Source organism: Lissotriton helveticus, chromosome 6, assembly GCF_964261635.1.
Source record: "Lissotriton helveticus chromosome 6, aLisHel1.1, whole genome shotgun sequence".
NCBI classification, from domain to species: Eukaryota; Metazoa; Chordata; class Amphibia; order Caudata; family Salamandridae; genus Lissotriton; species Lissotriton helveticus.
The window spans coordinates 93,550,100-93,574,034 of record NC_136067.1 but is presented as its reverse complement, the minus strand read 5'-3'; the positions used below and the strand labels follow the sequence as shown (position 1 = coordinate 93,574,034).

Below are 23,935 nucleotides of genomic sequence, written 5' to 3'. Positions count from 1 at the left end.
TTTGGAAGATAGAGGCCTCCCAAAGTGGGGTATTGACATTTTAGTATCAGTCTATTTTAGTAACTCTTTTACTGGCTAATTATGAATCAAGGTCAAGATAACAACAGTCTCGAGAAGAGTAGATGAAGATGGAGCAAGCTATGGCACGTAAGATAGAGCTGGAAAGTGACCCCTCGAATAAATCAGATAACTGTGTAGTTCATCAAAATTATAGCAAGAGAGTGAAGAACATAGCAAAAAATCATGCAACTGCATCGCAGCTTAGCTAGTTGATGATATGGACACCTTTTAAAGGAAGAAATATGATGAAGCAAGTAGGTTTCATTCTTTAAACAATAGTGGACTGTCAGCCATCTTGGAATGGTTTCATGCACAGGGAGGAAAACCTGGGATGAAATGCGGCCTGTTGGTGGAGCTAGCGCCATCAAGTGCATGTCTGGACATCATTAGTGCCTGTCCCATTAATCTCCTGTGACTTTCAACAAGTTTTTGAAGATACACTGGCCACTTTCCCTGCTCCAAAGTGCCTTTCTCAGGATGAGTGGTTCCAAAGAAAGAGTGCTAAGACATAAAGTGGGAAGAGCTTTGATGTTCTTAAAGCATATATTTCTGTCAACAACTTTAAAACCACAAACTTTACTGCCCTATATAGGCTTGTGCAGTTGTGTGCAAAGTTCAGAATTATACTAGGGAAATTAAAAGCTATATAGTTTCATATTTGTTGCAGGCAGACGGTGTTAGATCTGCCCTTTGTGTACTGCTCCTTTGAATATGTGGGGTATATGGTATATCCACAGTATTGCATTAAGTTATATTTGTTTAACATATCATTATTTTATGTATTTACTTTTTAAACTGGCTTTATTGGTATTTTCAATTCTGTCTAGACATTTACGATACAAATCTTAGTCTCATGTCACTGGTAATAGCATGTTAGTCAAAGGCTACTTGTTTAACATAACATTATCACCTACTGCCTCCTAAACCATGTGTCCATCCTTTTTAAATCATGCTCTAAATTTTCTAGTCACCTCAGTATATGAAATCAAGACTGATATTATAATCATTTGTTGGTTCACAAAGAGCATTGTGTCTGTGTTTACTGAACTATGTAGGGCAGTCATCTGACAGTAATGAACCACATATAGGTGTAAGGAGTGGAACCTGCCTTTTCACTTACCTATGATAAATGGATTAAGGTTGTCATATTGTATAACTGTTTCTGTTCCAGTAGACACCCCACCGCCATTACTGCTCCTGCACAGCTGAGCATCTCTGAGGATGCAGAGTTCTACTTCACAGTTTTCGGATGCATCACAGTGGCCAACTGTAGTCTAGCAATTATGCGTACCTTCATGTTCGCTCATGGCACAATCCGTGCTTCGTCAACCATCCATGACAGTCTGCTTCAAAGGGTTATGAAGGTAAGTGACTGCTAGGCGTGCAGCGCTTCATGCTGATACCATAAGCTTATTGTAATGCAGGCTATTCGTGGACTATAAGTGATTTCCCAACAGTTTGTGCCACTTTACAAAGACAGATTTGTAAACAAATGTTTCACAGAATGCTATAAACTGCACACACTATTTCAATGTTCTTGAAATTCCTAATCCAAGGCAGTGCTAATACAAGTCCCTGCAAAGTGTTACAGTTAGAGCTCACACAATGATAAGTACATTTACACCTCTTTCCCAAAAGCATAGATAGTGATTCAATCCAACTAATCCAAGAGCGAGAGTAGGCAATGATGGGTGACTCATCTGCTGTCACCTTCTTCTTACCAGCTAACAAGCATGGCAAAGTGTAGTTTCCTCCATTAAGTGTTTGGCTATGAAATACCTTTCTGGGAAACGCGAAGCTGGAACCCTCTTTTGAAGGCTTCAACGGGGATCCGGGACTACATCAGTTTTTGTAAGTTCCCTTACTCTAACCTCTCTTCGCACCTCTCTTGCATCAGCCCATAGAAGCATATTTTTGTATATTACAATATACAAGTGTTTATCATTCCTTTAATATCAATCGAACAGCAAACCATTGTCCATCCTTACATCGGTGAGAATGTCGCAAAATGTTTTTGCCATTCTTACCCAGCAATCCAAATAAGGAAATGCTTATATTTATTTCTGAAATTCTATGGTTCCTATTCACAAATTCATTTTTGAATACATAAAGTAGTACTACAATAACACTACTTTACTTATAAGCACTCTTCATAAAACTCTGAGCAGAAATTTGTGCCTAGGCCTTATGTGCATGGTCTCTGCTACAAGTGTGGAGCATTCCGCATGTGGAAGCCTCTGTTTTAGTAGTAAATGTGGAAGGGTCAAGGGGAGGGGAGACAATCTACAACTAAATGGGTGTAATTAAGGGGAAAACAAGAAGGGGCTTAGGGAGGCAAGCACAAATAATAGAACATGCCCGCAAAAAGAGTAAGAACATTGCTGTTCACCAAAGATACACCAAAACACACAAAATGATGGACGGAATATTGCACAATGGCAAAACATTCACCCCTAGTCACAGATCGGGTTTAATCCATCGTTATTTTGCTCACCAAGCCACCCCAGTTCAGACACCTACATCTCCTCCAGCTACTACATACAAACAGGCTCAAATCTGCATCAGTTAAGCATTACAGAAAGTCACACAACTCACATGGCCAATCACAGGACTGCAAGCCACTGTCCTAGATATCAAGATGTAGAGAATCACACTACATTTTGCTCTCTTTCTCTCTGCTTGTATGTATATATATATATATATATATATATATATATATATATATATATATATATATATATATATATATATATATATATATATATATATATATACATATATATATATATTACCTACTGGCGATAGCCAGTAGGTATATATAGTTAGGATTTTTTTCCTATGGGATTTTTGAAAATTCTATGTCGAATAACTTTGGCGTTTGAGGACAGAATTGGCTGAAATTTTCAGGAAAATGGAACATTTTGTTTCGGAGCAGCCCCTGAAAATTCGGGGGGGTTTCGTCAAGGGGGGGCCGAGAAAAAAGGGGGGTCCCAAAACGTGTTTTTCCCATGCAATTTTCCATAGGGCGGTTGGCCTCACTTTTAGCCTGAACGGCTGAATGGATTTACACCAAACTTGGCAAAATTGTAGGGACTGGTAGCCCGATGTGCCTTTGCTATGTCTCAAGATATAGGCTCCAGTGGTTTTTACGAAAATTAACTTTGAAAAATATATATTGGGCTACATTGGGCTATATATATGTTGGAGCCCAAATGTAGCCCAATGTAGCCCAATGTAGCCCAATGTAGCCCAAAGATGGCCACCAGAGACAAAAAAAACAAATGTAGCCCAAATATCAGCCAGATGTAGCCCAACTATAGCCCAATGACAGAATATCCCAGAGTGTTCTAAAGAACAACTAGAGTGCTAACAGTCCTACTTATTACAAAGTTATGGCACACCTGAAGCCATCTTGATTGGAATAAAGTGGTAACTCTTAAAACATTTAATTTAAAAAGGAACAAAATGAGGGGGTTCATTTTGCCATAGAAAGTATGATTAGCGAATATATGACGAAATCCCGCATACCATCAGTCCGCAAAAAAAATCCCGCATGTACTATTAGGCCGCAAATTAAAATAACGAAAACTTTTAGAACGAATATGCCTTTAGCATACACTAAACAACTAAACTACCCTAAACCCTAAAACACTACCCCCAGCATGACCCTACACTACACAAACAGTACAACACTACCCTAAACCCTAAAACACTACCCCCAGCATGACCCTACACTACGCAAACACTACAACACTACCCAAAACCCTAAAACACTACACCCCAGCATGACCCTACACTACGCAAACACTACAACACTACCCTAAACCCTAAAACACTACCCCCAGCATGACCCTACACTACACAAACACTACAACACAACCCTAAACCCTAAAACACTACACCCCAGCATGACCCTACACTACGCAAACACTACAACACTACCCAAAACCCTAAAACACTACCCCCAGCATGACCCTACACTACGCAAACACTACAACACTACCCAAAACCCTAAAACACTACCCCCAGCATGACCCTACACTACGCAAACACTACAACACTACCCTAAACCCTAAAATACTACACCCCAGCATGACCCTACACTACGCAAACACTACAACACTACCCAAAACCCTAAAACACTACGCCCAGCATGACCCTACACTACGCAAACACTACAACACTACCCTAAACCCTAAAACACTAGCCCCAGCATGACCCTACACTACGCAAACACTACAACACAACCCTAAACCCTAAAACACTACCCCCAGCATGACCCTACACTACGCAAACACTACAACACTACCCTAAACCCTAAAACACTACCCCCAGCATGACCCTACACTACGCAAACACTACAACACAACCCTAAACCCTAAAACACTACCCCCAGCATGACCCTACACTAAACAACCACCACAACTCTACACTACACTAACACAACACTACACTACACAACACTACACTACACTACACTACACAATCACTAACCCTCGAAAAAATTAACACAAACCCACTTACCTCTCTCGTCATCGTGGTTTTCACAACGCAAATGCATTTACCATACATGCCTTTAAAACGTAATTCTTTGTAAAGGCATGCGCGATAAATGCACATGCGTTTTGAAAAAATGCGGGATAATGGTATGCGAGGTCAATGACCTTGCTGGATAATGGTATGCGGACTGAAAGTCTGCGGGATAAAAAATGCGGGAAAATGGCTGCAAACCATGATTAGCAGCAGACTTCCCTGGTGAGCACTAGCTTTACTACAGTGATCTAATGAGCAACTAGAGTGCTAACATTCAGAATTTATGGCAAATGTGTGACACATCTGAATGCCTTCTTGATAGAACCAAAGTAAACAAGCATTGAAAATGCAATAGATCTCGCCCTCGTTTAAGTTAAAGCCATTCTGTTTGTAATGAGGTGGCTTTTTAGCTTTGCTTTTATTAGTGTTTTTAAAACTTTCATGTAAATAACATGCATATGTATGCATATATGTATATGTATGCATGCATTTATATTTATATAGATATGCAGATTATATATGTTTATATATGTATATTACCTACTGGCGATAGCCAGTGGGTATATATAGTTAGGATTTTTTCTCTATGGGATTTCTGAAAATTCTATGTCTAATAACTTTGGCGTTTGTGGACGGAATTGGCTGAAATTTTCAGGAAAATGGCACATTTTGTTTCTGAGCAGCCCCTGAAAATTTGGGGGGGGTTCGTCAAGGGGGGGGCCGAGAAAAAAGGGGGGTCCCAAAACGCGTTTTTCCCATTCATTTTTCCATAGGGCGGTTGGACTCACTTTTAGCTCGAACGGCTGAATAGATTTACATGAAACTTGGCAAAATTGTAGATATGGTTTGCCCGACGTGCCTTTGCTATGTCTCAATATATGTGCTCCAGTGGATTTTGAGAAATTAACGTTTAAAAAAATATATATATCTGTGACAGCGCTCCGGTTAGCGCCCCGGTTCGCGTACCTGACGCGTAACGGAACTTCGCGAAGCGAAGCTGATTGGCTCTCCGGTGTCTGTCAACATTCTAAACAGCCATAGAGGCGCGTCCCGGTACGCGAACCGGGCAGCTCACCGGGCAGCTCACCGGGCAGCTAACCGGGCAGCTAACCGGCAGCGTAGCTGTCAACATTGTAAACAGTCCGGAGCGGCCGCCATCTTGTCTCTCGGTAGGTTCGAGAGACAAGATGTGGTGAAAAAAGAAGGGGGAAATGAAGGAAAGGGGGCAAGGTAAACCCCTCCTGACCCCCTAGGATTGATGAGGGGGATATTAAAGTCCCCCGCGATTTTTTGCGGTAGAGGCGCTTCCCGGTACGCGAACCGAGCAGCTAACCGGCAGCGTAACGGGAGTCCGCCATCTTGTGTTTTTGGAGCGTCCGGTTCGCGTACCGGGTAGCGTCCCGGTAAGCGTAACAAGGGGAAGACCAAGAGAAACAGTAAAAAAAAAATTAAGGGAATAGATTTCCAGCAAACTTGGCAAAATTGTAGGGACTGTTAGCCCGATGTTCCTTCGCTAGGTCTCAAGATATGTGCTCCAGTGGATTTTGAGAAATTAACGTTCAAAAAAAGATATATATCTGTAAGCGCGCTCCGGGCAGCGCCCCGGTTCGCGTACCTGACGCGTAACGGAACTTCGCGAAGCGAAGCTGATTGGCTCTCCGGTGTCTGTCAACATTCTAAACAGTCTGGAGCGGCTGCCATCTTGTCTCTCGGTAGGATCGAGAGACAAGATGTGGTGAAAAACGAAGGGGAGAATGAAGGAAAGGGGGCAAGGTAGACCCCTCCTGACCCCCTAGGATTGATGAGGGGGATATTAAAGTGCCCCGCGGGGGAAAAAATAAAAATTTTCGCAGTAGAGGCGCGTCCCGGTACGCTCACCGGGCAGCTCACCGGGCAGCTAACCGGGCAGCTAACCGGCAGCGTAGCTGTCAACATTGTAAACAGTCCGGAGCGGCCGCCATCTTGTTTCTCGGTAGGTTTGAGAGACAAGATGTGGTGAAAAACGAAGGGGGAAATGAAGGAAAGGGGGCAAGGTAAACCCCTCCTGACCCCCTAGGATTGATGAGGGGGATATTAAAGTCCCCCGCGGGGCAAAAAAAAATAAAAATTGCGATTTTTCGCAGTAGAGGTACGCGAACCGGGCAGCTAACCGGCAGCGTAACGGGAGTCCGCCATCTTGTGTTTTTGGAGCGTCCGGTTCGCGTACCGGGTAGCGTCCCGGTAAGCGTAACAAGAGAAACAGTAAAAAAATAAATAATGGAATAGATTATCAAGAAAACTTTGAAAAATTGTAGGGACTGTTTGTTTGATGTGCCTTTGCAAGGCCTCAAGATATGTGCACGTGTGGATTTTGGCTAATTAAGGTTAAAAAAGATATATATATCTGTAAGCGTGCTCCGGCGCGCTTACGTTACGGGTTTTGTTTGCGCTGCAGAGCCGATACGTCACGGTTATGCGACGTGTCATGAGGCGTCTCACGTGGCTACGTGATACGTCACGTAATAAAGAATATATTTTACAGATATAGATATTAGCTTTTAAAAAACCAATGAAATTCACTGAAAAAACCATAGGTTATAGACCATATATAGTTAGGAATTAGCATTTACAAACCCTTGAAAATTCACTGAAAAAACCATAGGTTATAGACCATATATAGTTAGGAATTAGCATTTAAAAAACCTTTTTTTACTCACACAAAACCATTGAAATTGCATATATAGTTAGTTAGTTGCACTAACTATATATCGCGCACCCGCAATCCACTGCTGATCATGTCACATATTACATCATTCATGACATGGTCAGTGACATCAGTTAACCTATGGTTTTTTCAGTGAATATATATATATATATATATATATATATATATATATATATATATATATATATATACATACATATATATTACCTACTGGCGGTCGCCAGTAGGTATATATAGTTAGGATTTTTTCTCTATGGGATTTTTGAAAATTCTATGTCTAATAACTTTGGCGTTTGTGGACGGAATCGGCTGAAATTTTCAGGAAAATGGCACATTTTGTTTCCGAGCAGCCCTTGAAAATTTGGGGGGGGTTCGTCAAGGGGGGGCCGAGAAAAAAGGGGGGTCCCAAAACGTGTTTTTAACATTGAGTTTTCCATAGGGCGGTTGGCCTCACTTTTAGCCCGAACGGCTGAATGGATTTGCACGAAACTTGGCAAAATTGTAGGGACTGGTAGCCCGATGTGCCTTTTGTAGGTCTCAATATATGTGCTCCAGTGGATTTTGAGAAATTAACGTTCAAAAAAAGATATATATCTGTAACAGCGGACTGGGCAGCGCTCCGGTTCGTGGACTTTTCGCGGTACGGAGCTTTGTGAAGCGAAGCTGATTGGTTCTCCGGCGTCTGTCAACATTCCAAACAGTCCGTAGCGGCCGCCATCTTGTCTCTCGGTAGGATCGAGAGACAAGAGGAGGCCAAAGCGAAGGGGCAAATGACCATAAGGGGCATAGTAGATCCTCGCTGACCCCCTAGGTTTGATGTGGAGGTTTTAAAAGGGTCCCGCGGGGCAAAAAAAGATAATAATAATAATAATCGAACGGCTGAATGGATTTGCACGAAACTTGGTAAAATATCAGGGACTGGTAGCCCGATGTGCCTTTGCTAGATCTCAATATATGTGCTCCAGTGGATTTTGAGAAATTAACGTTCAAAAAAAGATATATATCTGTAACAGCGCTCCGCTTCGCGTAACGGAGGTTTGCGAAGCTGATTGGTTCTCCGGCGTCTGTAAACATTGCAAACAGTCCGTAGCGGCTGCCATCTTGTCTCTCGGTAGGATCGAGAGACAAGAGGAGGCCAAAGCGAAGGGGCAAATGACCATAAGGGGGCATAGTAGATCCTCCTTGACCTCGTAGGTTTGATGTGGAGGTTTTAAAAGGGCCCCGCGGGGCAAAAATAATAATAATAATAATAATCGAACGGCTGAATGGATTTGCACGAAACTTGGCAAAATTGTAAGGACTGGTAGCTCGATGTGCCTTTGCTAGGTCTCAATATATGTGCTTCAGTGGATTTTGAGAAATTAACGTTCAAAAACAAGATATATATCTGTAACAGCGCTCTGCTTCGCGGAGATAAAATTATATCTGTATTACCTAGCTGTTGCTAACACCAGTTAGCGACGGCTAGTAGGAGATAGCGACCATCTTGGGCCCCACTTTGCATGTGAGTGATATTTATCACTAATGACATGCAAAGTGGGCATGCCAAGATGTTAGCGACTGGAAACAGTCGCTAACATCGCTATCTCCTATTATCAACTTTTGGAAATATTCGCGATAAGCGCGAATATCTCCAAAAGCTAGCACCTGCCCTGAGCAGTTCTTAGCCATGTTATCCAATGGGAGGTGGATAACATGGCTAAGAGCATTAGCTCGGTAATGCATGAATATCGCTGAGTTTTCAGCGATATTAATGCATTGCGGTCGTTTTTTATCGTATTTGCGATAAACCTTGATAATAGCAAGGTTTATCTGCGATAATTTCTGACGATGCTTAGCGGTAAAAAAATCGTTGCTAAGCATCGTTAGGGATAAATATCGCTTAACTTTGGTAATATGCCCCAACGTCTGTTAACGTTCGATTCGAAGGAAATCAGGAAGTGTTGAAAAACATTGTCTGCGCCATCTTGTCTTTTTTCAAATGCCACACTTTTGTCGTGCACGGCAGCCATTTTAGATGCCTTGATGTCCACTCTGTGCACGCTGTCGATCCTTAGCATGGCTCCCCACCCTCGCAAGCATCTCCCCCAGGCAGTGGTCACCCCCGCTCTCTGTCTTATGCATGGGTAATAAACCTCCCCCCATCTGCGCTGCTCTTCCCTGAGAATCACACCCTGTGCCCGCCCGACACCTCCCTTTCGCCCTATTCACTACCGCACCCTCTGACACTCCTTTTCCTCTGTGTCCGATTGTCCAGGCCGGTCCTAGAGTATCAGCTAGCCCTGCAGATGTAGTTTATGGCCCCAGCTGTAAAGAATCGCCCCTCTTCAAAGGAGTTATAGTAGATCAAGGCCCACACTCGATGAGATCCGTCACAGCAGACGCGTTCCTATTATCTGAAAACCATCCTGTATTGTGATTGGGGAGGGGACCGAGCCTGAAGCGGAAGATTCCAGGGATGACTCTTTGTACATCAAAGTTTTTACAATTATGTGTCACATTAAAAATATATAGCACTCCGACAAAGTAGTAAGATTATAAAACTTTAATAACTTATAAATATATACAAGAAAACAAAAACAGTAATAACATATAAACATTTTTAGGGAAAAACAACGAAGTAGCGGTCGGCTGTGCGAAAAGTCCCAACGCAGCACAACGTCCAGATTTCCGGCGTGGGGCGTCGCGGGGGGTGGGTCATCAGTAGCAAACTGTTGTGCGAATAGTTCCAAGGCAGCAGAACGATGGCACCAAGGTGATGTCCAGTAAGTTGCCGCACTGGTTTTGGTATCCTACAATGCTGCTCCGAATAACGGCGTGGGGCGCCCCGGGGGAGGCGGCGTGAACGGGCCTCTCCAGGTGGAGTGTCATCTGTTGTAGTGGGGCGCCCCTTTACCGTTTCAGTTGCCATTCCGTCCGTTTTTGGTCCACTGTGTCAAAAGCCGCAATTCAGCTGAGTTGCGCCCACTCTTGCGGTGCAGCGATAGGCGGCTGTCACAGGACTCTCAAAATGGCGGCAGGCTGTTTCCTTTTTGGACCTGGTCCACTGAAATGGCCCTGGGACACCTTGGAAATCGGACGCTTGCCTGCTAGGTCTTGGACCCCATTCTCGAAAGCGTCCCCTCCGCCTTGAGGATTCATCAAAAGTTTTGGGGGCCCCCGACTCCTGTAGGCTTCTGGTGGGGAGCGGTTGCCATGATTGCTCGCGGAATGACCACGACGGAGCTACGAGATGGTGGTGCTCTCATGCTGACGCCAGCTTCAGTCTGAAACATCCAGAAACAAGGTGGGGCTTTCATCGTTTGGGAAAAAAAAAAAGTTTTCATCCAATGAAAAGTGTTGTTTTTAGGTCATATGATCAAGCCTTCCATCATTAGGAAACCAAAAGTAAAATGAACCAATGAAAAGTTTTATAAACAAGTCACATGACCTGTTATGCGGCATAGGGTATAAAATGCGGAGAAAATACGTTGGCACGTGAGGCGGCGTCAGTAGCGGACCGATGTGCGAATAGGCCGAAGGCAATACAACGCGCCAAGATCCGGATGGCACCGAGGTGGTGTCCAGCAAGTTGCAGCACTGGTGTGGCCATCCTACAATGCTGAAAGTCGGCGTGGGGCGCCCCGTTGGCCTGTGAGTTTGCGTCAGTAGCGGACCGATGTGCGAATAGGCCGAAGGCAGCACAACGCGCCAAGATCCGGATGGCACCGAGGTGGTGTCTAGTAAGTTGCCGCACTGGTGTGGCCATCCTACAATGTTGAAAGTCGGCGTGGGGCGCCCCGTTGGCCTGTGAGATGGCGGCAGTAGCGGACCGATGTGCGAATGGGGCCAAAGGCAGCGCAACAATATTTTCGGAATAGAAGACACCACAAGGCGCTGAGATGCCAAGATCCGGATGGCACCGAGGTGGTGTCTAGCAAGTTGTGGCACTGGTGTGGCCATCCTACAATGGTAAAAGTCGGCGTGGGGCGCCCTGTTGGCCTGTGAGATGGTGTCAGTAGCGGACTGATGTGCGAATGGGGCCAAAGGCAGCGCAACAATATTTTCTGACTGACACCACAAGGCGCTGAGATGCCAAGATCCGGATGGCACCGAGGTGATGTCTAGCAAGTTGCTGTACTGGTGTGGCCATCCTACAATGGTAAAAGTCGGCGTGGGGCGCCCTGTTGGCCTGTGAGATGGTGTCAGTTGCGGACCGATGTGCGAATGGGGCCAAAGGCAGCGCAACAAGATTTTCTGTATGGAAGATACCACTAGGCGTTGAGATGCCAAGATCCGGATGGCACCGAGGTGATGTCTAGCAAGTTGCTGTACTGGTGTGGTCATCCTACAATGCTGAAACTCGGCGTGGGGCGCCCCATTAGCCTGTGAGATGGCGTCAGTAGCGGACCGATGTGTGAATAGGCCGGAACCAGCACAAGGCGCCAAGATCCGGATGTCACCGTGGTGGTTTCATAGTTGAGAGGCACTTCATCTGCAGTGGGGCGCCGAGATCCGGATGGCACCGAGGTGATGTCTAGCAAGTTGCTGTACTGGTGTGGTCATCCTACAATGCTGAAACTCGGCGTGGGGCGCCCTATTAGCCTGTGAGATGGCGTCAGTAGCGGACCGATGTGTGAATGGGGCAAAGGTAGCGCAAGAATATTTTCTGAATAGAAGACACCACAAGGCGCTGAGATGCCAAGATCCGGATGGCACCGAGGTGGTGTCTAGTAAGGTGCACTGGTGTGGTCATCCTACAATGCTGAAACTCGGCGTGGGGCGCCCCATTAGTCTGTGAGATGGCGTCAGTAGCGGACCGATGTGCGAATAGGCCGAAGGCAGCACAACGCGCCAAGATCCGGATGTCACCGTGGTGGTTTCATAGTTGAGAGGCACTTCATCTGCAGTGGGGCGCCGAGATCCGGATGGCACCGAGGTGATGTCTAGCAAGTTGCTGTACTGGTGTGGTCATCCTACAATGCTGAAACTCGGCGTGGGGCTCCCCATTAGCCTGTGAGATGGCGTCAGTAGCGGACCGATGTGCGAATAGGCCGAAGGCAGCACAACGCGCCAAGATCCGGATGTCACCGTGGTGGTTTCATAGTTGAGAGGCACTTCATCTGCAGTGGGGCGCCGAGATCCGGATGGCACCGAGGTGATGTCTAGCAAGTTGCTGTACTGGTGTGGTCATCCTACAATGCTGAAACTCGGCGTGGGGCGCCCCATTAGCCTGTGAGATGGCGTCAGTAGCGGACCGATGTGCGAATAGGCCGAAGGCAGCACAACGCGCCAAGATCCGGATGTCACCGTGGTGGTTTCATAGTTGAGAGGCACTTCATCTGCAGTGGGGCGCCGAGATCCGGATGGCACCGAGGTGATGTCTAGCAAGTTGCTGTACTGGTGTGGTCATCCTACAATGCTGAAAGTCGGCGTGGGGCGCCCCATTAGCCTGTGAGATTGCGTCAGTAGCGGACCGATGTGCGAATGGGGCCAAAGGCAGCGCAACAATATTTTCTGAAGAGAAGACACCAAAAGGCGCTGAGATTCCAAGATCCGGATGGCACCGAGGTGGTGTCTAGCAAGCTATGCAGTTGAGTTGTGTGCGCACTTGCGGCGAATAGGTCGAAGGCAGCATAACAATGTTTTCTGAATAGAAGACACCACAAGGCGTTGAGATTCGGTTACCACCGAGGTGATGTCTAGCAAGTTGCCGCACTGGTGTGGCCATCCTACAATACTGCTCCGAATAACGGCGTGGGGTGCCCGAAGGGGGGGGGGAGGCGGCGTGAACGGGCCTTCCTAGGTGGAGGCTCGTCTGCTGTAGTGGGGCGCCCCTTTACCGTTTCAGTTGCCATTCAGCTGAGTTTCGGCTGCTCTTGATGCTACAGCGACAGGCGGCTGCAACAGGACTCTCAAAATGGCGGCCTGTTCTTTGGATTTGGGCCTGGTCCACTAAAATGGCCCTGGGACACCTTAGAACTCGGACGCTCGATTTTTTCTTCCTTTCCTGTACATGCAATAAAAGGTAAATGCCCGGTACGTTACACGCTTCATCTGCCACGATGAACTCTCCAGAGGAACCGAAAAAAAATATAGTTATTGTAACTATACCATGCATCGTCATATGGAGAGGTGGCACCAATTAATTATAGTGCTGCATAAAAGAGAGATTTGGAGGAGAACCCCTGACCTGCTAGTACATTCATCAAAGAAGTGGCACTGACAGCATCAGAGGCAAGGGAAACGGTCCCAAATATTTAGAAGAACTTTGGAAAGATTAAAATGACATGTTTAGATTGTGGCAAATTAATTTCATGTGGACAGATGAGTGTTACTCTAATAAATACAGCATATGAACATCATCATAGTCGATGGTTGGTAGAGACATTTTGACTATATCCTGGACCTGCCCGTCCTCGCCCAAAATGGCGCCGGAATAAATGGGACTCGTAACTCCTTGTTGTGTACTGGTTGCAGAACCTTGAAATCACGAGATACGTATGCAGTTTTGAAGCACATGGCGGGTGGGGACGAGAATTGATTGAATATTTCGACATCCCTATTGATATTAAGTTCTGATGTGTTATTGATTACTGTACTATTGAAAGTTCGAATTAACGTCACCCATGGTACTTGCCCGCAAATGTATATCTAGATAATTTTATTGTAACTGGCCCTGTCGTATTTTAATTATAAAATGTACGTCCACCTATTCCGTAACTGTTAGACACCTTAGTTCTTGCAACCTAATGGCCCGCCCGTTACGTTCCTCTACAGTGTAAATGTCTACTCATCATATACGATTACAGTTTGCTCCGTGGCCGGCCCACGTGGTTATAGGCTCGTATTTGTATAATGAAATTTTCACAATAAAGGTTTTTAAAAGAAAACATGGTAGTAGTATATACATTGGTAAAGTTTTTAATAATAGTCACTGTTTTAGAATCATTAAAAGGCAAGTGAAATAAAGCAGACCAATTACATGAAGGGTAAAAGGTATAATACGAAGGAACGCAGTAAAGATAAATGGTCAAGGGCTGTTGTGTTTTCTATTCCTGCAACATAAAGTGATCGATAAGAATCTCATATTCAGGCGTATCGGCGACTAAGACAGCAGGTCGACCTTCTTTTGCTCAACGGCTCCGTCATGGGACGAAGAAACGCTCTTTTTCTCGAAAAAAGAATATATTTTACTTGCAGGACAGTTGTAAATTTTCCGGGAAAGTACATTAGCCTGGAACATTATAACATATATTTAAGAAAAAATAATGTTCGGAAGTAATAAAAAGCGTAATTTTTAGGTCATATGACCAAGCCTTTCATCATTAGAATAAGAAAAGTAAAATGAACCAATGAAAAGTTTTATTAACAAGTCACATGACTTGTTATGCTTACGTTACGCGCTGCGCGCCCCGGATGACTTCCGGATGCGCTAACGCAGCGCGTCATATGACGCATTACGCGACAACGCAGGTCTAGAATATAGTCAAAATGTCTCCACCAACCAGCTGTCGGAACACAACCCCTTTCAGCAGGCTAAATAGTTCTGTTAAATGACAACAGAAGGGACAGGCAACAAGAACCATCAGTCAAAGAGGGGAGGGCTAGTTCTTCTCTACCGGGTTACATTGGGGCGCTACCGGAACTGATCGAATTGGTAGTCTACAGTGTTTCTGGATGTTTCAGACTGAAGCTGGGGTTAGCATGAGAGCAGTACCATTTCGTAGCTCCATAGTGGCCATTCCGCAACCAATCATGGCAGCCGCTCTTTATCGTTATTTTGGGTGGGGTGGGTGGCGGAGCCGAGCTGTTTTGCAGCCATCATTGTGTGGAGTTCAGTTCATTTCACTAGTTTTGTATTTGTCATGAGGGGTTGTTCCTAATGTTTCTATTTTAGCGAGGTCAAAAAGAGATCCCATTAGTGGCCAACTGATTTTGCTCGATTCCTTTTCTTTTTTTTTTTTACACGATTTTTCGTTATCTGCAAAGACTAAACAGAGTATTGCGACTCTGTGTTTGTTTGTAAATAGAGAATGAACCAAAGAGAACCAATTCTAAAACAGTAAATACTTGGATAACAATCAATCAAATGGAGAGAGAAGCAGGCACGACGTATTACAACGGGGGCAAAGGCCTGCGTTAACTACCCTTCACTATGTGCAAAGAGAGAGTACTCCTAATAGAAATGAGGGGGGGGGCACCATTCAAAGCAGATCAGTGTGCATAAACACGAAAATGTTTTCACTTACCACGTACTTGACATTCGACAGCTTATGATATTTGCTATTAAAAAACCATTGAAATTCACTGAAAAAACCATAGGTTATAGACCATATATAGTTAGGAATTAGCATTTACTAAACCTTGAAAATTCACTGAAAAAACCATAGGTTATAGACCATATATAGTTAGGAATTAGCATTTAAAAAACCTTATTTTACTCACACAAAACCATTGAAATTCCATATATAGTTAGTTGCACTAACTATATATCGCGCACCCGCAATCCACTGCTGATGATGTCACATATTACATCATTCATGACATGGTCAGTGACATCACTGATGACATCACTGATGACATCTCAAATGACATCACTGATGACATCACTGATGACATCTCATTTGACATCAATGACCACATCACTGACGATATCATTCATGTGACAATACAATGCATCTCCTCATATTTTAATATAACCTCTGTTTCACCCAGTGTTAAATACAGAGTATAATTTTTGAAACCATTGACACACCAATACTAGTTACTACATATGTACTCACTGATTCCTACGTCTACACACACATTCACTCATTCACCCATACAATCATTCATACATACAATCACTCATCTTTACAACACTATCATATGCACTCATACACCTATACAGACACACACACTCTGCCACTCATCCATGGAGTTACTCACACACCTAGTCAGTCCTGTAAAGAATCAATCACACTTCCATTTTCTTGTCTATACAGTTAAACATAGAGCACCTTACATTTTCAAACATATACTAACACATACTTACTTTCTTATACAATCATTGATACAAGTACACATTGATCTGCACAGAGTCACACACCTCCCAGCCAGCCACACACACACTCAGTCTCCCATACAAATACTTGGACAATCAATCAATAACCCATATAGTTAATCATATAGCTACTGATCAACACATGCAGCAGTTTACAGAACAACAGACATAATGATGCACAAATTAAGACAGTTTAGTCACTAACCCATGCACTCAGTGAGACACATTTAATCACTCAGTCATACAGTCAGTCATGCACCTACTAAATCCTTCGTCCAGACACTTACACATCCACTCATTCTTCAATATGTAAGACATATTTAAACTTTACAGAAACAAAAAATCACTGGATGTTGTTATCAGTCATGTCATCAGTGATGTCATTTGAGATGTCATCAGTGATGTCATCAGTGATGTCACTGACCATGTCATGAATGATGTAATATGTGACATCATCAGCAGTGGATTGCGGGTGCGCGATATATAGTTAGTGCAACTAACTATATATGGAATTTCAATGGTTTTGTGTGAGTAAAATAAGGTTTTTTAAATGCTAATTCCTAACTATATATGGTCTATAACCTATGGTTTTTTCAGTGAATATATATATATATAAATATATATATATTCACTGAAAAAACCATAGGTTTTACACCAGTTATAGTTAGCTGGGAATTTTACTCGCATAAAACCATTGAAATTCCCACGTTATAGTTAGTTGGACTCACTATAACTTGCGCGTGCAATGCACTGCTGATGACGTCACATATTACATCACTCATGACATGGTCAGTGACATCACTCATGACATCACTGATGACACCATCCAGTGAATGTGTGTCTTTCTGAAAAATAAATAATAGTGAGTAATGTTTAAATATTTAAATATATGTATTAATGTAACACTTTGTGTATAAGTGGCTGCATGGGTTGGTGTGTAGCTACATGTGTAGGTATGTGGGTTATTAGATGTTTTTCTTAGTATCAGTATAAGTGTTTGTATGGTTTGGTGGGAGTATTACTTAGCACATAGATGCATGAATGACTGACTCTCTGTTTGTATGTGTTTTCAATACAGCACATGTACAGGACTGTATGGGTGGATGAGTGTGTATATGTGTATGTTAGTGAGTGAATGACTGTCTCACTAGTGTCTTTATCAGTAACTACATATGTTTTAATGTAGTATATGTGAATATTGATGTATATAAGTGAGTATATGTGAGAGTGAGGGATTGTAAGAGTTCCTTTTTAAATTAGTATGTGTTTCTATAAGTGATTGTTTAAGAGAGTAAGTATGTGTAAGTTTCCTTAAAAGTAAAGTGGTAGTGTGTGTATAACTGTATATGCAAATAAATGGATGTTTAATAGTTTATTTGCATGTGTGAGTATGTGTGACAGTATCTTTTGGATGACTGTCGGTGTGTAACAGGATGTATAGGTGTATCACTACATATGATGAGTGAGTATATGTATGACTGACTACATAGAACTGTTGGTGAATGAGTGGATGTGTATATAGATGGTGGAATTACTGAATTGGTTGTTGTAACTGGTATGGGTATCTCCATTTTTTTGAAAATTTTAGTTTCTATTTTTGAATATGTGTTTCAAGGGTTACATTACAGTGAAAGGAGGTCTGTCACTCTGTCACAAGGATGGTGTCATCAGTGATGTCATGAGGGATGTCACTGACCATGTCATGAGTGATGTAATATGTGACGTCATCAGCAGTGCAAGTTATAGTGAGTCCAACTAACTATAACGTGGGAATTTCAATGGTTTTAAGCGAGTAAAATTCCCAGCTAACTATAACTGGTGTAAAACCTATGGTTTTTTCAGTGAATTTAATAGGTTTTTTAAATGCTAATTCCTAACTATAACTGGTGTGAAACCTATGGTTTTTTCAGTGAATTTCATCGTTTTTTTAATAGCAAATCTCTATAGGTATGAAATAATATTTTTTATAATGAATTTTATATTGTATAAATATGTAATTTTTTTATTTTTATTTTTTTATTTTTGTAATATTTTTTGCCCGGAGCGCTCCCGGGGCGCACGGGTAAGCGCAATGTTACGGCACGCCCCGGGGCGCGTACCGGTGAGCGTCCTGTTAGCGCTATTCCCGCGAATGAAAACAACATCGTGACGTATCGCGTAGCCGCGTGATGCGTCATATGACGCACTGCGTAAGCGCACCCGGAAGCACGCGATCGCATACGATTGCGCAACGTAAGCGCCCCGACGAGCTTACGCTACGTGCCCCGGGGCGCGTAGCATAAGCGCGTCAAGCCATGTGACTTTAAAATAACACTTTTCATTGGTTCAGAACATTTTTTTTCCAAATATTGAGAAACCCACCCATTTCTCTCACTATTGCTTTGTACTTGGAGAGAGCAATAGGTGTTCTTTGCATTATCTGCTTCTCAAAGTTTCCTGATCTACAGCAATGGCTGCAAGGGAGTCATCCAGCAGTGATTCTGATGTTTTTTTGCCTGAATACCCTCCTCACCACAAAACAAAGGACCAGTTCATTTGGAAATTTTTTTACATCCCTGAAGGAAAAAAAAAGGTTAATGCTGCTAAGGTAACCTGCAAGATATGTGGCAGTATTTTATCCAGAGGCAATCCTAATAAAAAATATAGCTTTGGAAATGCCAATTTAATTAGGCATGTCCAGAGAAGACACCCAAAAAACTATGCCAGGGAGAGTATGAGGGACCTGGCACGGAATTTACCAAGAGATGGCAGCAGCACCTCCACTGGTGGAGCAACACCTTCAGGAACACCACGTGGAAGAATGGTCCCTAACGTGCAGCCGGTGTTTGCAGGCATAAAATTTCTATGCGTGGACTGTGATGAACTGCTTTGTTATGGGGAGCAGAGCGTTGAACTCATTGCTATAAAGAGACAAGAACACCGCTGCCCTCCCCGTCCCTAATTTTTCAAAATTTTTTGCTCCTGTTGAGCAGTTTTGGAATCCCTGTTTTTGTTTTTCCCCTGAAAAAAATCCCAAAAAAATATAAAATCGTTTTAAAAAAGTAAAAAAATATATAAATAAAGAAAAAGAAAAAGAAAAAGTTCTTTTCAGAACTACCTCCAATTTATAAAAAAATGCTACATTTTTTAAAAACTCTGTCATTCTTTTTTCTCCATGGTACGCTCCCCGGTGCACGTACCGGGCGCTCCCACCGTGAAAATCCCGCGGGACCCTTTTATGGCCCCTACATCAAACCTAGGGGGTCAGTGGGGGTGTACCCTGCCCCCTTTTGGTCATTTCCCCCTTTTGTTTTTAGCCACCTCTTGTGTCTCGGTCCTACCGAGACACAAGATGGCGGCTGCTCCGGACTGTTTCGAATGTTTACAGACACCCGAGAGCCAATCAGCTTCCCGTGCGCAAGTCGCGGGGCGCGCCCGGAGCGCTCCCTGGTGCACGTACCGGGGGACGGCTATAGATATATAAATTTTTTGGAACCTAAATTACTCAAAATCCTCTGGAGCACATATCTTAAGACATAGCAAAGGCACACCGGGCTACCAGTCCCTACAATTTTGCCAAGTTTGGTGAAAATCCATTGAGCCGTTCGAGCTAAAAGTGCCACCGACCGCCCTATGGAAATTAACATGGGGAAAACACGTTTTGGGACGCCCCTTCTATCTCGGCCCCCACTTGACGAATCCCCCCCAAATTCTCAGAGAAGGAGCGGAGCGCCGCGAGGCAAAGTTGCTAAAAAATTCAGGCCGATTCCTCAACCGGCGCCAAAGTTATTCCAAATAGAATGTTGCGATTTCCCTATGGAAATCAATCCTAACTATAACTACCTACTGGCGACCGCCAGTAGGTAATATATATATATATATATATATATTTAGAAGCAAACACTTGCTTTTAAACAGGTCAAGCATCTATTCCCTACAACTTAACGAACTTGTCACGTAAAGATAATAATAACGAGTCTTTTGAAATATCAAAGAGACTGCTTGGAAAATTACACCCCAGACAATCGACCTCTTTGTCTAAGAATGTAAAAACGAGCAGCCCTACGTCTGGAAAAAGCGGAAAGCATGTTCGCAAAAAACGTGTCTGTCTCAAATGGGACAGTAAACAAAACAAGTACATCTAAAACCCTCAATCCAAGCATAAAACAACTATTCAAACAAATGGAAAAATTACTGCGAAAATAAATCTCACGCAGCTAGGAAATTATCACGCTAGAAAAATACATCGAATTGGGGCTAGTACCACGAGGACTGCGAATCTTTACTCTGCCCAATCACCCAGATACCAGTGCGGAAATGTTGGAAGAATGGGGGCAAAACAACATGGACTGCTCACGCAGAATGATCCTAATCATAATCAACCATGCAAAAAAGAATGTGGAAGATCTACACATAAAAATAAAAGATTTGGAAGATCAAATACAAGCCCTAGGAGAAAGTGAAGATACAATGAAAAACTTGCACCAAACAATGGAGAAAAATCTGGATAAACATGACGAAGAGATTCAAGAAAGAAAACAACGCAAATTCAGACGTGATGAGTCTGATTTTGCCAATGGGACAATTTTCACCTTTGCGAAACGTTTTGATACTTTTAAAAAACAACAGTACGCAAACCCTCAACCCATGGATAATGACACCATTCTCAGTGAAACAGAATCAGAAGTCCGTGATGGCGAACAAACATCTGTAGGGGCAAAGAAATGTTCTTTTTTAGAGGAAATGCAAATCCTCTACAAGGATCAACAGTATCCAAAGACAAGAGGAAGAGGACGGGGAAATTCACAAGTGAGAGGAGGAGGAAGAGGACAAATGGCGAACCAAAGCCAAGGAGGAAAACCAGGAGAGGCCGCAAATCAAAGGTATCCCCTGCGAAACAGGACAGCACTAAAGAAGTAACCACAACTAAACCAACGAAAACGGATCCAAATGTGGTTATCAACTTGTCAAATTACACACTAACAGAATCGGAATGCACATTGCTGAAAAAGGGTCTTACCTTTTGTCCCGACAAACATCAGGATGAGGTTGAAACAAGAATTGATGTATATAAATACATTAGAAAATTAAAATTAAAGAAATTCTTCGAAAAAAAAGAAACTGTGAAAGAATTGAAGGAACATCTACTGAATGTAATTCCGAGACAAACCAAGAACAATTTATAGTGGGTGATGTACCAAGCATAGGAACAGCTTATGAACTGGCCCACCAACTTGAAGAAACTGAATACACTGACACTCAAGTAATCTCTGAAATGGGAATACCAACAAATTCATGTTCCAAAACAAACCTCAAAAGTAAATCCCGATTCTGTCCTGTCCTATACCCTGGCAACCGCATAGACACTTACCACGATCTAGTTGTGGCAGAACTGGAAGTGATGAATAACACACTGACAAAAAAAGAAAATGTAACAAAAAAGGAACGTCTATCCTTGAAAGCACTTGAAACAAATCCTCTAATTGAAATAAAACCGGCAGACAAAGGGGGGAACATAGTTATCCTGAACAAAACAGACTATGTTGAGGAAGCCAACCGTCAATTAGACAATGTGATAAACTACAAACAACTACAACGAAATCCATCTGTTGACATAATGACCAAACTACATAAATTAATTCAAGAATGGCAAGAAAAGGGATTGATCAGTAAGGAGGAAGCAAAATGCCTCACTGTAACACATCCAATAATCCCTACCATATACTTCTTGCCAAAGATTCATAAAACACTAATTAACCCACCAGCCCGACCAATATTATCAAGTTGTGGCTCCTTGTGTGAAACTGTAGCATCATATGTATTTTTGGCACCGATTGTCCCCATTCTTAATTCATTCATCAAAGATACCGGTGATTTTCTAAGGATAATCATGGAGACTGAATGGTATTCTGACTATTGGCTAGCTACCATAGATGTCGTTTCGTTGTACACGTCAATACAACACGACATAGGCCTAACAGCAATCAAATATTTCTTGAAACAAAGACCAATATCTGAATTGAGACATACCAACATGCTGTTAACTATGATAACTTTTTGCCTAACTAACAATGTATTCCTTTTTAACAAAAACTTTTATGAACAAATATGCGGTGGTGCCATGGGCGTTTCCTTCCCTCCAAGCTATGCTAACCTCACCATGGGTTGGTGGGAGAAAAACATAGCTTGGAGAGAAGAGAACGAAAACTACACCACGGACGTGGTATTGTGGCTTAGGTTCATAGATGACCTGTTCCTCCTCTGGAAAGGTCCAAAACAGAAACTGATAGAGTGTATACAAATACTTAATCAAAATTAAGTGGGACTAAAATTCACTTTCAACATCCAGCAAACAGAAATTGACTTTTTAGACACTAAGGTCTATGTGAAAAACAACAAATTAGAGACAACAGTATTCAGAAAGAAAACCTCTACGAACAGTGTGCTACACGGCACGAGCTTCCACCCTACATCATTAAAACAAAGCATTCCATATGGCGAATTTTTACGCATGAAACGTAACTGCTCTGAACCATCAGAAATGGAAAATAAGTTCAAGGAAACCAAAGATCGTTTCACCAATCATGGATATAAACACAAAGACATACTACGAGGTGAAAAAAGAGCAAGGGCGAAAACAAGAACTGAAACCCTCATACCAAAGGACAAAACAAATACGAAAGTAGATGATGACAAACCACGACTGATTCTCACCTATTCAAAGGAAAGCTTCAAAATACGACATATCCTAACAAAATATTGGAGTGTCTTAAAAAAAGATACAGAAATAGGATCATTGATAGGAGACAGACCACTGATCACATTTCACAAAGCTCCTTCAATCCAAGACACGTTGGTAAACAGTCATTTCAAAAAAGACAAACTTATTACTTGGCTGGACAAACGACAACTAGGCTTTACCAAATGCCAATCATGCAAGGCATGTACAATTGGTCAGAATCTAAAATCTCTGAAAGACTCAAAAGGAAGAATCTTTGAAATAAAAGACAAAATAACTTGTGACTCACAGTTTGTGGTTTATCAACTTCAATGCTACTGCGGTCTAAAATACATTGGCTCAACTATATGTCCTTTGAAAAAGAGGATACTTGAACATATCCGATCAATTCAAAACAATGATCACAGCTATGCCATTGTGAAACATCTGAAAAGCCATCCAGGAAAAACCTTGAAAGATATAAAATATGCGGGAATTGCAATGATAAAAGAAAATGAACGTGGTGGAGATAGAAATAAAAAACTAAAACAACTTGAATCTAAGCTAATAATAAGATTCAAAACCCGGAACCCATGGGGATTGAATGCGGATGAGGAAATGTATGTACATCTCTGAAACTGTGAAGAATCATGAACAATTAAAGACTCATTGTCAATATTGATGTCGAAAATGAACAGTAACCCGATTGAACTTGAACTTGGACCTGTATGAATTTGGACTATTACAATCTGCACTCTGTTGAATATAAGCTCGAAAGACATGTTAAATAATGTTATAGAACTAATTGGCACCCTAGCCCAGACAGACCAGGAGATCGACATGGACGATTCAAGGGGACAATAAGTAAACAAAGGCACTAAGCCAAGATTGCTCAAAGACACTTAGTCACAACCAA

At 42.7% G+C, this 23,935-nt stretch overlaps 1 protein-coding gene across 1 annotated transcript in view; it reads left to right on the top strand.

Moving 5' to 3' along the window:
• The window catches only part of LOC144762273 (ATP-binding cassette sub-family C member 10-like), a 993,059-nt gene that overhangs the window by 507,433 nt on the left and 461,691 nt on the right, over positions 1 to 23,935 (top strand). Inside the window, exon 14 of the mRNA XM_078647415.1 lies at positions 1,232 to 1,424. Coding sequence (XP_078503541.1) covers positions 1,232 to 1,424 — 193 coding nt within the window. The remainder of the gene's footprint in view (positions 1 to 1,231; positions 1,425 to 23,935) is intronic.